The sequence below is a fragment of the Balaenoptera acutorostrata genome, chromosome 7, assembly GCF_949987535.1.
Source record: "Balaenoptera acutorostrata chromosome 7, mBalAcu1.1, whole genome shotgun sequence".
NCBI classification, from domain to species: domain Eukaryota; kingdom Metazoa; phylum Chordata; class Mammalia; order Artiodactyla; family Balaenopteridae; genus Balaenoptera; species Balaenoptera acutorostrata.
The window spans coordinates 50,915,435-50,932,064 of NC_080070.1; the positions used below are offsets into that span (position 1 = coordinate 50,915,435).

Consider the following 16,630-nt stretch of genomic DNA (forward strand, 5'->3'; position numbering starts at 1 on the left):
TTAGGAGACTAAGATTCAAGCAGTTAAAGTGTAGATAATAATAGTAAAAAAACGAAGTTGTCAAGTACCTGTTGTGCATTTTAAGACAACTTTTGAATTGATGGATGTATAAGAAACGATTCTTACAAAGTTTCTAATTGGAGATAGTAAAAAGGAAGAGATTGAAGAGGTAGCCCTGAAGAAAGTATTTCCATATTTTAAATAGTTATCTGGTTTTCATGCTACTACAATGTTTATGAACAATTTGAAAAATTGAAAATATCACAGTGAATAGTTGGAAAACAATGGTAAAGTCCACTGGTTCTGAAACTCAATGTAGTTTATTTATTTATTTATTTTTTACTTTTTTTGGGGGGGTTTATTTATTTATTTATCTATCTATGGCTGTGTTGGGTCTTCGTTTCTGTGCGAGGGCTTTCTCTAGTTGCGGCAAGTGGGGGCCACTCTTCATCGCGGTGCGCGGGCCTCTCACTAGCGCAGCCTCTCTTGTTGCGGAGCACAGGCTCCAGACGCGCAGGCTCAGTAATTGTGGCTCACGGGCCTAGTTGCTCCGCGGCATGTGGGATCTTCCCAGACCAGGGCTCGAACCCGTGTCCCCTGCATTGGCAGGCAGATTCTCAACCACCGCGCCACCAGGGAAGCCCCTGTAGTTTATATTTTGTGAATAAAATTACCTTTATTTCTGAACAAGGCTGGTATGTTTTGAAGCACAGATATACGTTTGGAGAAAGGAATATAGTCTTTTAACCTTTCTAACACCTGTTGCTTTCAAACAGATTGGTAACTACTTTCTGAAAGGGGTGGTACATCACAAAATCTTACTAATGTTTCAAGTTTCTGTTAAGGCAGCATTCTTTTACCATATGGTTTGTAGAAAGTGGATTAACATACTTGAGAAATGAGAATCATGGTGGTGAAAAGGATTTAAGTAAATGTTGGCATCTTCTTTAAGTGTAAAATAATACACTGGCAGAGAGAGAAGATTTAGTTAGTAAGTAAACATGGACATATGTTTGCTATTGTGTTGGATTAAGTCTCTGTTTCACTTTATCAAAACTAGTCCTTTTTCTACTGCCTTTTTACATAATCACTTTAATTTATTGCTTAATAATGATTAATTGAGGCCTAAAATTTTAACTATAAAATAAAACAAAAACTATTTTAATGATATAAAAATCGAAAACAGAGGAGTTAGATCACAACTGTTCAGTGCTGCTTTATGATTATTTTCTCAAATTATTGGGCAAGTTCAGCTTTCTTGCTTCTTTGACTGCCACATTACATTTTGCCTTGAAGCCATCCATTTTGCAGATATTAAATTTCTTTTGAGTACTATTTTTATACACTAAGCATCACTACACCTCTGGATCTTGATAGCATTACTACGGGAGGAGAAAGAAGCTTTGTGTTAGTAATTACCTAACATTGTCAGAAGCTGACTGCAGGCCTCTTTCTAGTGATAACAGAATAACTGCATAATGTAGCTTTATAGCACATGATTAATAGAAAATAATTACACGTCCTACAAAGGGATGCAATATTTCTTATAAATTGACTAGAATGGTTTCCTGTAGATTAAAGGACTCTTCATTATTTTATCAGTCCTCCTGAAGTACAGTCACTTGCCTATGTTAGCATTTCAGTTGATATTAAGAGCCGAGTAGGGTGAAGAATACCAGATGGCAGACCTTCTTGTACCTGAGATCTCGTGTGCCATCAAGATGACATGATGCTTCCTAACCTTTCAGAGATTTAGATGGCAGCCTGGTATGACTTCTGTCTCTTTATTTTTTGTTTGTTAACAAGATGAGGTGTGAGGGTTGTTTTTTTTTTTAATGACCCACCCGTGACTTTTAGACCAATACTACAGTTAGTATGTGGACAGCGAGACAACATTGTATGGATTGCATTCTTTTCCACTGTAAGTAATATATCATTCATAATCACATTTGTTTGGGGGCGGCAAACAGGGAAGGCAAAGGAAGGCAGATTTTCTTCCTCCAAAGGAAAGCGTGTATGCTATTGAATCTTCAGGCTGGAGTTCAGAATACCGTACTCCAAGATGCATCTTCATTCCAATTTATAGGCTGCCAATGGTTTAATTGGGATTCATGTTGCTCAGGAGGCTCATACAGAGGATAGTAATGATAAAAGTAAAAGCTTCTGTGTTTGCAGTCTTGCTGACATACTCTAATGGCTGCAGTGTAAATCCATAAATTTGCCTACTAGATTTTTACCTCACTATGTTTTATCTTACCTCTTAATTCCACACAGGAGTGCTATATGGAATTCTTTACAAATGTAAAGTAATAAACATTCTGGTTTTTAATTTTCACTCTTTTCTGATTTAAACCTGTTATATTTTAGAGTACTTTTATGAGGTGTGTATTTCATATGCCTTTCAATTATCTTAAATTAATTTAGTGAAACATTTAAGATTATTTTAGCCTAAAACTTAATTTTTTCCTAGAATGTTACTTTTAAGGGATTTGTTTACAGCTGAATAAACTCCTCTGCTGTTTATTACTGTACCTTCTGTTTAATGAATCTTCTCAGTTGCCGTCATGCAAAATTCTCTCATGTGTGAAGTATGTCATTGGTCCTTTGTTGAAGTGATTTGTTGGAAATCAATTTCTTAAATTTGGATGTGAATGAGCTTTTTGAGAACAATAATATGCCCTTAATTTAGAGTGTAGATTATAATTTCAAAACAGAATATTATAAAGTAATATGAACTTTCTGGTTTGTAACTTGAATCTAAACATTGAAACCCAAAAAGAAAAAAAAAACAAAACATTGAAACCCAGATTGGAGGCTCTTCTCTGAAAGCAGGTTTGGGTCATAATATGCCCTCTCACTAAATGTATTCTGTTTTTCTAGCCTTTGGGGGCCTAGTTCCTTTACTCTTTCCAAATAATCAGCTGAAAAAAATCTTAGATGGGATTGGATAAGAGCTTTGACACTTAGACTTACTTTGTTAACTATCCATTTTGAAATCTTACACTGTGGGTGGGCCTTTGGCCTCTGCAAGGTGAAATACATTTGTTTTGTTAAGCATTAGGCTCTAATTGTATTCATTGCCTTAAAAAATTGAAAAGGGCAGTTTTATTAGGTACCTATTAGGATATAATGGTTACTAATCATAGCTTTCAGTAAGTTGGTATTTTCTTCTGACAAATATATTCTACATAGATTATAGTCATCTTCACTGAGTTCTGGGCATCAGACTATTTTCGTTGCTTAGAGAATTTTGTCCACTAAGTTCACACTAGCAGGAAACTTTTAAAATCTTGAGTCTACTGCCTCATAAACCAGAGCTGTGCCCTCATTAGAATCAGGCCTTTCTCCACCACCCCTGTTTTCCTTCCATCTTATTCTTATGAAAAACTTAATTCTGATACATCCCATTGTTTGAAAAAGTACTTATAGATTTTAATCTTGTAATCTCTCTATTGATAGACTACATATCAATACACACCTGGGAATGTTGCTACATTTGTATGGAAAAATTGTATGATTTTCCTTTCTGATGGTCAATAGCATGGTTAGTCATCAATACAAATGTTAAATCTGTACTGGTATTAACATTCCCTCCCCACATGTAACTCGATATGCATATGCACATTTATCTGTGCCTCACATGTTGGAAGTCATAGCCTATTGAATTACTTTGGGGATTGATTTTAAAAATTTATCTTATATGAAAAATTAAATTTGGGTCCTACAGTGCTTTTTCAGAGTATTGCTTTTGGGAGATATTATTCTTGAAACTTGTAATTCATTTTACTTTGTTTGTATCTCACTAAACATAAATAAATTTGAGATAAAAATACATTAGGCAATCTGGCAGACAAATGAGACGGGGTACAGTGTTCACTATGCCTAGAGCAGTGGTGTGTCTGTCAGTGGAGCAAAGGGAAGAAAAGGAGGCACAGGATTAGCTCACACTGCAAAATAAACGCAAAAGTGACTCATCAATCAGTCTTTTTTTACAGATAGATTAATATTTTGCCTTTATAATTTGAGATACTTTTATTTCCTATTGATCTTCCCCCGTAAGGGTGAATCTAATACCACCTTTAAATTCCTTCCATTCATCCTTTACCTAATGTAGTTTGTGATCAATCAGAGGAACAATAAATGCCTTTGGGAAGCTTTTGAAAAGGAGCCCTTTTGTGAATTATTTTGGAAAGCCAACTGGGGAAGCATTATTAGTGTTTCCTTATTCTCTAATTTATCTGTTTAAAGCGTCTATACTCATTTTTAGATTTTCCTAAGAAGGGGCATACCTCTACATTCTAAATCATTTTCGGTCATACGAGTTTAACTAGGAATTAAGTAGTTTATTGTGAAAAAAAAAAAAGTCTATCCTTGCTAGATGATAAGCTCCTTGAAGGCAAAGATAGTATCCTAAAGAGCCTGCTTATTACCTCGGAGCCTCTAACACTGGTGTTTGCATATTAAAAGGTGTCCCCCAGGCTCTGTGTGTGTGTATAAGAGAGAGAGATGGGAGAGAGAGAAGGGAAAGGGGCCCAGAGAGCAGACTTCCTTATGTAGTTTCATTTGCTAGGTTTCTATCCTAAGTGACTGTTTCTGTGTTCTACACTGTGAAATAAACAGGCTTTGTCTTATACATTAATTTAAATCTTTGCCTAACAGCATTTTTAAAGTGTTCAGAATCAAAAAATGATTAAAATGTTTCAATTTGCAGCTCAAGCTCTTATAACTTTATAAAAAGAAATAACATTTCTAAGAAGTTGCATACAAGCAACATAGTACTTACACCCAGTCTGAAGGTTAATATTGCATATTGTTTTCAATTAGGAATACAATAGATATGGCTGGTGGGTAGGAGAAATGAAGGGAGCCATTGGCTTGGTGCCGAAAGCCTACATAATGGAGATGTATGATATTTGAGAGTCCTGGGTAAGTACATTTTAATCCAATATTCTGTAATAGCTCATATGTTTTCTTGGTCTCTGCATTATGAGTCTTTGCCTTTTTAAAAGTCTTTGTAGTTTTCTGATAGCACAAAGATTATGCTCCCAAATCATCTTCTTCTTTAAAAAAAAAATCTAGTTTAGTTTTAAAAATAACTTCATAGAATTTACTTTGGAAATAGATTATTTAGAGAAAATCCCTTTGATAATAACCAGCTGTTTTCCCAAACCTCCTCCTCTTTAGTAAAATACCACTTTTATGGCCTTTCTGAGGAGCTGAATTGACAAAATATTGAGTAAACATTCATTTTTTTCCTTGGCTAAAAATGTAACATTTTTCTAAGCAGGGAAAATCAACATTTTGCCTGAAGAAAAAAATTAAAATGCAACTTTCCCTTTCTGCCTGCAGAAAAGGAAGATTCCTCTGCTAGTGTGCAAATGCTTTGGATTGAGAATCATCGTGAAAGCATGAGTGACAGCTCATAACCTTTCTTTGTTTTGTTGAGCATCGTTTGTCTTTGTTGTTTTATGCATTCATTATAATATTCCTCTGATGTGAAATTAAATGAAGGATATTAATGTAAATTAGATGCAAACAGTAAAGTTATACCTGTTGCTGTTTTTCAAATAATCATAGATTTACTCATTTGATTTGTGTGAAAAATTCAGCACTATTTTATATGTATCACATAGTCATTGCTACTTCTAGTAAGAGTTGTAACTTCTGTTAATACTGGATATCAATTATTTTTTAGAATGTAATATATAATTTCATAAAAATTTCAATTGAATGTATCATGCAAGTTTTTGGTAGATGCTATCTAAAGAATGTAGCTTTGTTGAAACTTTGTAGATGAGTTATCTTCGTATTTATTTTTCAAACAATAGTAACGTTTTCATGAAAGAATTTTTACTGATTGGTGAATTTACTTTATGTTAAATATAGCCACAAGAAAGAAAAACGATTGAATTGCAAATGGGAGTATGCTGTCACCCTCTGCAACACACGTGAAGACCAGAACCATGGTTTGTGCAAAGCCCATTACCAATAATAAATACCCTGGTTATATAATGGGCTTGCCAACATTTTCTACTGTAGTTTTCTTTAAATTTAATGAAACAAAATTTTTGTGAGAGGTCCCATTCTGCCACTGATGTAATGGCATAAAGAGTCTCAATGTATTCTCAAAGTCAGAAGGCATAACCGAGTAATCTTACCCTGCCTGATTGTTACTGTGCTATTAAAGTCCCACCACAAAACAGTGCAAGTCCAGATTTGAGCCCGCTCTGCACCTCTGAAAGCAATGAGAAGAGAAGGAAGGCTCAGAGAGGAGGGTGTAGAAATCTGGTGGGAACATGTACCCAGGTACAGGTGAGTGGAAGGGTAGTGTTAGTCTGACATTGGAGGTGTATGTTGTACTCCAGAGCAAGGTTTGTGGAGTTATAGTATTACTTTTTCATGTATGTTTGAAATCAAAGGTATTTTAAATGTCTACAAGGTACCACTATGGTATATATATCAAAATATACTGCTGATTGGATAATTATTTGAAGTAAATATAATCTGCTAATATTGAATCCTTGATTAGAAGGTACTACTTTTGTTGAACTTTTCAGATCTTTGCTTTAAAGATAAAGATTCTAACCATGCAAACGAGCTGATAATGTTTAAAAACCTCCATTATTTATAAAAACTATCTACAAGCAATATTTCAGAGTTTATGTTTTACTATTATCCCCTCTGTACTGTGATTATCAGATTTCACATGTAAAAAATATATATATTAATTTGGGGGATTGTGGGTGAATTCTAGTTTATATAGATTAGACCATGTCAAGTTAAAGCTTTCAGAAATTAATTTATGCACTGGTTAATCTTTTCCTAATATAGAGCCATTGGAATAGATTGAAATCATCTTGGCAAAAGTGAGACAACTGGAGATGAATTTAGTGAATTGGTTTTCAAAGCCTGAGAGATTGAAAAGTGAAAGCAGTTGTGGGTTCCACTGAAAATGTAGACTTCCTTGTGGACACAGGCTTTGTGCTCTGGCCTAAATGAAGATTTTAGTCTTGGGCCAGTAGATGGCAGCAGCTTTTCATTGCATAGGAACCTACTTGGAAACCCCTCCTCCACTCAGGCACAGACTCACTCCAAGCGTAAAGTATTTAGAAGATTATTGCCTCTTTTTAAAGTTAATCCAGGAGAGGGAGTCCTTTGCCAACTGATGCCAGATAGTCTCTGGAATGGTGACAGTACAGAAAAAAAGTGTTACTTTTGTCCAGAGCTCTTCTGGCCTTTGTTCTTTTTCACTTGAATATAGGTGGGAGATGAGAAAGGAAACAAAAAATTTTTAATTGGTCTGACAGGAAAAACAATCATTACTTTCAACTCATGACTACTTTGTATTCATTTGGTGAAATCATCTGTATACTAGGAGGGAGAAAGTTTTCTTTACACCCTTGACAATATATCACACACTCTTCAAAATCATAATAATAATCATTAATGTGAATTTAAACAACATGGCTTGTTAGAAAATATGCTAATTGCTATGTTCTCATTATGTTTGCTTAGCTTTTATTTGTTTTTCTATGAACAGAGAGCTAATTTTTTTCAAAGGTGATTGTAAGTCATATTTTACATAGCGTTTTGCTTGATTATTTGCTCTGTACTGAATTTGTACTCTATTGCCATTAGATGTTACAATAATGTTCCACTCTGCAAATTTTTAAGGTTCAAATAAAGTTTAATTGTTTGCAAACTGTTATGATGCTAATAATTCAACAGCCTGCTGTGTTACTAATGAAATTACTTTGTTATGATTAATTTGGAAAATAGTGTGTTTATTGTAGTAATTAAGCACAACAAGGTGAAGTAAATGATTCTAATGCCATCTGGCCTCCAAACCGAATGAAGAAATGAAATAGGGCTGTCACCTGAATTTATTCAAAGAAGTAAGGATAATACAAATTACTTTTATTGCTATAGGATTTACACTCAACCACAGCTCACTCCGTTCTGTTTTTGCCACTTGGTTGTCTATGACAGTTTCTTTTATGAAAAAGAATGTTGTTTAGCCTAGCAATTATTTTGAATACTTTATATTATTTTAAGTAGATTCTGTATGTGGAGGTTTTTTGCTATTACTGTTGAATATAGCCTTTCACAAAGAGTAGAGATTCCATTCAGTTGTTTCTAAAATGTTTCTACTCAAGACTCTTAGTTCTTATGATTCCACTTTTCCTAAAATTTCTCCAGTCTAACCTATTGCTACTCGCTTCGTAGAGTCTGGTACCCCCCAGGGTCATAATTAAAAACAGAACCCAGAGCTGAGCTATATATTCGAGATCCAGATTTGTAGTTCAGCCACTATAAGAAAACTTACCCTAACATACATGTAGTTGAAAATCTTGAACTTCATCAGTGAGACTGAGTAAAGCATTGTGAGAATTTTTAAATCAAGCAAAGTACTTCTACATTTCAGATAAATCAATGTCTATATTTCAATTGTTGAATGGAATTATAAACTGTATAGAGGTCACTTTTACTTCTTTTGAGTTCAATAAACTCAAGTATATTGAAAAGCAGTCCATATGGTAAAGAAGGAGATGGTGGAGATTAAAACATGATCATTCCATAGAGAACACCGATTTACTCAGAGCTTGAAGGAATATAATTAATATGTAACATAAAAATATTTGTTAAAATGGCCTAGTTTGTTAGTAAAATCCTGAGTATTCTGAAATTCAGAGAAACAAGTAGTATATTATTAAAGTATCTTTCTACAAACCTAACCTACACTCAAATGCATAACTTAAACCGTTGATCCTCTGGATTGGGAACAAGAAATTTCTGGACATCCTCAGCTTCCGCCAACATTACCATCCACTGCCTTGTAGTTGAATTCTTCTGGAATATTTGTTAGAACCTCTAATAGTGTAACATCTTGCTTGTGATGAGGTAAATACTTACAGAATTATTTTATTTGTAATTTTGTAACATGGAATGACATTTCATTAATGTTATTTTCCAGGGGCTTTTTCTTGTTTTCCTTAGTAGAATCTGCTCTATCACTGCTTGATCAGAAACATGATTTATTGCCAGCATGGTACTTCAGAGTATATGGTGTGTATCCAGTAAATATTTATTAATGAACTGCTGTGGCATCCTACAGTATCTGAGATTTAGGAAGAAAAGAGTTTGACTTCTCTATACCTGGTAGAGAAAATCCCTTTATCATTTAGTTCATCAGCTTTCTGACTGACAGTGTTCTCTCAGTCAAAAAAAAAAAAAAAAAGTCCACTTTACCGAGTCTTTAAAAGCAGTTTCATCGTCCTCATAATACCATCAGCAAGTGGATTGGATTGTTGGTAACAGAATTGAGTGAGATTGCGAATAACAGGAAAGTTCAATGTGGCAGCCAGTCTTTAGTTGTTTCCTCCCTTCCTTTCCTGAGCGCAGTGTTGTCACTCTTTCAGAAAAGGCAAAGGTGACTCAGGCAGCTCGGGGCAAGTGATCTAGTTATACTTCCAGTACATCCCAAATCACTGTTGTCCTGTGTTCCACCTGGGCAATAACAGAGAAGCCTTCTGATCTTGGAAGCATTCTAGCTGTCGCCTTGGATGGATCAAACAGAAATATCTGAAAGTGGAAAGTTTCACAGTTGTTGCTAAATCCAACCATAATTCAATTTTTGTCTTTTTTAAAACTTTCATTTCCTATTTCTTTAAAGTTGTATGGTTATGTTAACTTGAGTGCTTTGAGTCTCAAGATGAAAGGAACCATAAGTGCAGAAAGTAGCTGTAGTCATACCAGTGCTCAGCTTAGGTCTGTAAGGTTGGGAAAGGGGCTGGAGGTTGAGCAGTCAAAAAGCTTGTGAATATGTGCAAAGTTGTAAAAATAGAAATTGCCCCAAAAGCCTATCTCGTAAGTGTCTTTCTTAATGTTGGAACCTTGGAAAGTGTTTCCTCAGGTTTCTCTCTTTCTGTTTTCACCGTTTTCTTTTTTATTATCCATTCCTCAGAGAGGTAATATAGAACAGCACTTGTCTGTTTTCTGTTTATTGGCCTCAGCTTTGTAATATAGAAATATCACTCCTGCTAGAGTAAAAGCAGGTGCCATTTTGTGGCTTGAGCAGCAGTTCAGCTCTTTTTTGAGGAAAGTGTCACACAGGTACTCTCAAAGGAGAAAATTAATGCCACCAATGTAAGGCCAATTAAAAGTGACTGCTTGGGCTTCCCTGGTGGTGCAGTGGTTGAGAATCTGCCTGCTAGTGCAGGGAACACGGGTTCGAGCCCTGGTCCGGGAAGATCCCACATGCCACGGAGCAACTGGGCCCGTGAGCCACAACTACTGAGCCTGTGCGTCTGGAGCCTGTGCCCCGCAACGGGAGGGGCCGCGATAGTGAAAGGCCCGCGCACCGCGATGAAGAGCGGTCCCCGCACCGCGATGAAGAGTGGCCCCCACTTGCCGTAACCAGAGAAAGCCCTCGCACGAACCGAAGACCCAACACAGCCAAAAATAAATAAATAAATAAATAAAGTAGCTATAAAATTTAAAAACAACAACAACAACAACAACAAAAACTCTAGCCTTTAAAAAAAAAAAAAAAAGTGACTGCTTTAGAGGAGGAGAAAATTCCACAAATAAGCAGATTCCCATACGCTGTCTCCCCCTCCCAGCTCCCATGGGAGACCATTTAGAAAACCTTGTGTTCTTTCACCGTCATGTCAAAATGATGATAACAATTTAAGATAGTAATAGCAATAACTAATATTAACTGAGTGTTTACTACTTGTTACGCTGTGTACTTTTCATTCAGTCCTTCTACAACCCTATAATAAGGTAAGTTCTGTTGTTTATTCCCATTTTCCTGATTAGGAAACTGAGGTTAAATAATTTGTCCCAAGGTCTAGGAGTAACGTTACCCAGCCTCCCTTCCTTGAATTCAGTACCATTTTGCTTCCCAGTACTGTAACGAATTCAGACCAAGTACTTAATTCTGATCTTTGCATATAGTAGGCACTCAATAAAAGCTTATTGACCACTGATGATGACACCATTCTTATGAAATAGTCTGGAGCCTGTGAAAAGAGTAGCTCAAGAATTGGCACTGGGACAGCCGGAATTTGCCTCCTGTAGTCATAAGGCAGACCACGGTGACTGTCAAATCCAAAGCAGCTAATCTACAATGGAGAAGGAACTTTGATGCTGAAACATTTCTCTCTGTGAACTTCCAGTCTGGCTGAAAATAGAAAGTCAGTCAAGGCAGCAGAGAGTCGAGAGAGGACGCGGTGCCAAAGGGACCCTTTCTGAACAACGTTTTCTATTCTTTCGATCTCCTCAAGTCAAGCCCAAGGACACTGACCAGGCAAGGAAGCCTTGGAGAGGACTTCAAAGCAGGCTGCTTCTGTCTCAAAGAGTTTTCTTTTCTTTTTTTTTTTTTTTTTCCAAGGAGTTTTCAATTAGTTGTTTTTGGGGGGTGGTGTCTAAATGGATAGGTTTTTTTAAAAACCAGTTTAAAAGAGTATTATTAAATTGTCAGCCCTTTACAATCAGTGAGCAAACTTCAATATAAAACTTACATAATTTTGAAACTGAGTGATGGCAATGTCTGACCTAAGACTTTTTTTGCTTGTCGAGATCAGAATTTGTTTAAGGAGAACCTTTATTGTAATATCTGGCACCTGAGTATGAGGTCTTATTCCTTGGGCATCTACAATGGTGCCTTGTACAAGGCTCCTTAACATGAAAGTCTTCTGTTGTGTTTTTTGAACAAAAAAATTTTTCAAGTTTTGTACCTCAGTGGTTGGAGGCTGGTAGGGGTCGGGGGTGGAGGGAACAGAAGATAAGTAAGAAATAACATTCATTAGGGAGCTCTGGAATTTAGCCAGAGGAGGGGTAAGATTGGGCCCTCTAGTGGTCTAAAGTACACCCTGAAGTACTGGCCATTTTATAGCCCCAAAGTAGAAGGTGCACTCAGGGTCAATTTCCAAGGAGCATTTCATTCTGTAGAGTAGGTTTCCATGCCTGGCACTCAGAATATCATGCTTCTAAAGGACAGGGAGTGAATGACTTCACATTGTCCTGATCTTCAGCTGCCCACCAAGTAGATTACATTGGTGTAAATAACCTGTCCCATCCAGATGGATACACAACTCATTCCTAATTCCCTGTTCAAGCACTTGTGGTCCGTGGAGTCTCAGTCACTCCCTCTTCCATCACCTTCCACCACTTTCCCCCTCCTCCGGCTTTCCCAAGGAGCTAAGTCATATGAGGCATGAGACAGATAATTCCTATCCCTCTACGAAGTTATGGATATCAGTCGTGGTCTCTGTTTTCTGTGAACCCAGCAAAAGCAAGGTATATAACAATGTATTTGTCCCCTTACATGCACCCTGAATTGGAAAACTGAAAGAGCTATCTTGTGAGTGTGCATCAGTATCTATCTGTTGCTTTGCTTCAGTCGGTCAGCATATTTGCTTTATTCTTTATTATCTCAGGGCTTGCTATTTCTCTTCCTATCTAATTAAATGATTCCATTTTGAATAATTACATTTAAGTGCCAACAGTGTGCTAGGGGCATTTCAAACATAGAATTCAACACAGTCTTTCCCAAGCCGACTCATAGTCTAAGTGAAATAGACAAGACATAAACTCAGGAAAGGAAGAGCCCCAGGTAGCCTCCCCTTTCTGTGATTCTTAGCAAGTTCAATCACTAACAGTGTCCCAAGATATAAAAGGTTCTCTGATTTTGTTACACCTGAACCTAGGAAACAAACTGGGGATCCTTTCTCATATATGGGTCTTTTAATGTGCAGAGGGGAAGGCAGGTGCAAGCGTTTCAGTGTTGGTTCAGATGAAAAGATTGATTTTTAGAAAATTATTGAAATGCTTGTAGCTACTGAATTGTGAGGGGAACCAAAGAGCTGTGTGTGTAATGTGTAATGTGAACATCTTTTTACAGAGTTGCTGCCAATTACAGTAAAACATAATTCTGGAAGCTGGAGGACCCCTATCCCTTTAGGAAATTGGGAACAGAGCTGTACCAGTGGTGTTCAGCTGATAGTAGGCAGTAGGAAGACCACTGGAATTGGAGTCAATCAAAATTCTAGTTTCGGTTCTTGAATGCATTGTGCCCTAGAATAAGTTTCCTCGCCTGCAAAATACCAGTAGCCTTGTTCTCTCTATCTCACAGGGTGTAGTTATGCTTGAGTGAGATTATATTTGAAGGAGCCTTAAAAACCCAATAACAGCGTAAATATGGCTTTTCTGCATTGGAGGATATGAGAACTGAAATGAAATGTGGGTCAAAATAAAAATTTCTCCTTCACACCAGAAGCAAGCAAGGGAAAAATTTTTTAATGTTCAGCACTAGCTGTAATGCTGCTTGGAGTAATGTTAGTAAGCTGTTGGTTTTGTTATTTTCTAATGAGAATTAACGTCAGACATCCTAGAGGAGTTTGGGATTAAATTCCTCTTTAATCCTGAATACATTTTTGAATCAAGCCATTGGTTTCCAAGCTGTGGTCACTTTCTGTTAATGGAGATTTCAATAGCAGAGATGTTACTTCTGTCCGTAAATTTTCAAAATAAACCATTGATATTTTAAAACCATCCATCTGAATAATAGGCTTTAGGTAAGTGTTGTTTGTAGTTGGTTGGACTTAGCAGAGAATTTTTTTTTAACAGACACCTTAAGGAAAATGTACAGGCTCCCTTCGACCACTATCTGCTCCCTCTAGGAACTGTTTCTTCCAGATGGGTATCTGTGATAGTCTGCATGTGAATACACACTTTGTAGTTAAACATTTTCTTCAGATGCATATCTAAGAATGAGACAATTTTATTTGATCGAATTAGCCTTGTAATTTAGCACTAATCTCTGTTTGTAGTTTGTGAAAATACGGGACTTAGAAATAAGGGCAAACCAGAACCTCATTACGTGTAACCTTAATGCTTTAATGTTATAACTTGAGGCAAAGCTAATAAAAAATGCAAAGCACTCTTAAATAATTTAAATTATCTAAAAAAATTGAGCATATTCCTTCAAATAATAATGGCTTTCACGATCTGATTTTTTAAAAATTCATTTCTCATGTCTTGAATTACTTAGAAGTGTGGGTATCAGAGTAAGTTTGAGTTTATTTAAGATTATTAAATATATTTGTTATCATACAGCGTCATGGAAGATTCCATTATTTAGCCTAGCAATTATCATCTGTAATGTTATGCTGTATATAATTTCAGTAACGTATTTGATAATGTCATTATGGTATGATGGTATAGAGTTAATTTTTAGCACTTCTCTTTAAAATAGTGCTCTGTGATGTGATTCCTTGATTATTTTGAGCCATTAATCAATTCCATCAACTTAAAAACATAGTCATATTGTGTACCTGTTATTATTTGTTTTCTAAAATAAAAGTTTCTCTTACCGTCTTAAACTTTACTGGAAAATTATTGCTTTCATAATGTATTTTCATTGCTATACTCTTTTGGTAAAGGAAAGCAGTAGTTGGGAATACAGTACACTGTGGTAACTGATTAAAGATCAAGACGGGGAAATCCTCTTTTCCCCCTCTTCCTAAAGGATAGGAGAGAATTTTGAGTTCTAAACATACCATCCTTTGCTTCCTCTGGTGCTGTGGTTTATAGCAATAAATACTCTATATTGATTACTACTTAATTCTAATGGAAGTATACTAAGGCTGGAAACACGTTATAGCTTAGCATTTAGTACCTTAATTTTTAAACAGTTTTTAAATTTTAAAAATTGATATAATTGCCCCGAATATGCTTCTATTATTGGATCCATAACATGCTATAAAAAATATTCTCCTTTCATATCTTTTCTAAAGATTATTTTGTTCACAATGTATTTTTCCTGGCACTTCATTGCTATTTTTATGTAACTGAAAATCTGTCATTTCCAGTTTAGCTCAGTTTGGAAATATGAAAACCGTATCAGAGCAACACATTAAAGATTAGTATGGAAGGACAAAAAATAAGTGGAAGAGAGCCACGTAGAGATTTTAAATTTAGTCAAATTATTCAAGTATGCAGTTTTAATCCATTAATCTGGTTTGAGACTGCTTAAGAGAAATATTTCTCCCTAAACGAGGTTTTTCTCTTTCAGAACATATTGAGAAGTCTCTCATCTAAAACAAATACTAGTTTTTTTTATTTTGTCTTTTTGTTTTTTGAGAGTTTTTTTTGGAGTGAAGCAAGAGCCTCCCTAATATTCCGCTATAATTTATTCTTGGTCAAAGACAGATTGCCATTTACACACTAGATATTAAAAGCTAGTTACAGTCATTAAAGGTGGTCTAATGCAGTGTAGTAAGAGATTCAATAGAAGATTTATTTTTAAGCTATTTTGGGGCCATGAGGGAAGTTGTTTTCCTCATGAAGGGAATTCTGTATTTTACTTCATTATTTGTAGTTTTTGTTTTCTTTTGGTAAATATAAAACAGAGAAGGGGAGAATGGGAGCTGGTTGTTTCTTTGAATCCTAATACAGTATGTCTTCTTAATGAACCTGCTGCAGTGTCCAGAAAACAGCTCCCTGCAAATAAACATGCTAGAAGTGATTTAGCCACAATGTCCAGACTGTGTAAACATCTAATTATTACAATAAAATTGTCAATACATTTACATTACTGCTCCCTTTTCAAACGTTAACCAACTTTTTCTTTGCTTGATAAAAGAGCATAAATTGTATTTTTATGTGTTGGTGTTTTTGTTTTCTTTATACTTCTTGCCACACTCTAGACAAAAGACCTCAAGCCTTAATGCCCTGAGTTATTCCTAGCTGAAGAAGACTCCTACAGTTGTTTATTAATGTAATGTGCTGTGTTTCCTTTCACAGGGAGATGGCCTCGGAGCCTTCACAATCTGATCTTTAGTCACGGCATTTAAAAAAAAAAGCCATAAAGCCGGTATGGTAGTCACTGCAACTTTGAGACACAAAGAATTAAGCCCTCTTATAATCCACTATTAGAATGGGAATTTAAGTTACATTAGAAGCAAAAGATAAAATGGTAAAATGCAATAATTTCCTTTAACAAAGATCATGTCCAGTTTTCAGAATTATGATATCATGTTGAACATAATTGTGGAAGCACCCCCTCACACTGTATTTCTTATATAACTGGTACATTAACATTAGAAAAGCAGAGTGATATTGAATTCTAATGAGGTCTGGCCTATATGCTCTGCTAGGAAAAGAATGAGGATCATTCATTTGTATTCTACAAAGCGCTGGGAAATCCACGCGCATCTCTGTGGCTTCAGCGCGTGGCGCTGATCGTCTGTTCCTATTCGGGGGCGGGGGGAGGATTCATTGCTTTGAACAGCGTCATGAGCTGGGGAAAATAGTTAACCACTTTCCTTAGTGGTTGTTTCCTAATGACTATTTAATATGGTTGCTTTCTTATATGCATTTGCTTTACCTGTTCTCTTCAAGGACCTTAAAAACTGTGATGCATGTGTTGGTGACAACATAGCTCTGTAAAACCCAAACAAAGAAATTCAGTAGAGTAAATGTGATTTCACCATCCTTGGTAAACATGTCGGTTTTACGTAAACAATGAGATGACAGTGAGGTATTTGTTCATTTTTTAAAAATCTGAAAAATGCTCCATTTGATCTGATATTGGCTGTTCAGGAAAAACTGCATTCATTTGTGA

The 16,630-nt window shown here is 35.9% G+C and overlaps 1 protein-coding gene and 1 long non-coding RNA gene across 7 annotated transcripts in view; one reads left to right on the forward strand and one right to left on the reverse strand.

Annotated features, from left to right (window-relative positions):
• Positions 1–7,705, forward strand: part of SKAP2 (src kinase associated phosphoprotein 2) — a 162,066-nt gene extending 154,361 nt beyond the window's left edge. The window contains exons 12-13 of one of the 2 annotated variants that reach the window (XM_057550043.1): positions 4,825–4,926; positions 5,288–7,705. In XM_057550043.1, coding sequence (XP_057406026.1) covers positions 4,825–4,917 — 93 coding nt within the window. In that variant the 3' untranslated portion in view covers positions 4,918–4,926; positions 5,288–7,705. The remainder of the gene's footprint in view (positions 1–4,824; positions 4,927–5,287) is intronic. The other variant, XM_007171516.2, reaches the window with a different exon arrangement.
• LOC130708595 (uncharacterized) overlaps positions 1–16,630 on the reverse strand; it is an 80,270-nt gene that overhangs the window by 45,682 nt on the left and 17,958 nt on the right. The window contains exon 3 of one of the 5 annotated variants that reach the window (XR_009008846.1): positions 7,781–9,582. The exons of 3 other annotated variants lie outside the window; for them this stretch is intronic. This is a non-coding gene — a long non-coding RNA (uncharacterized LOC130708595). Of the gene's footprint in view, positions 1–7,780; positions 9,583–13,697; positions 15,508–16,630 lie in introns of those variants that run through there. One more of the 5 variants, XR_009008848.1, reaches the window with a different exon arrangement.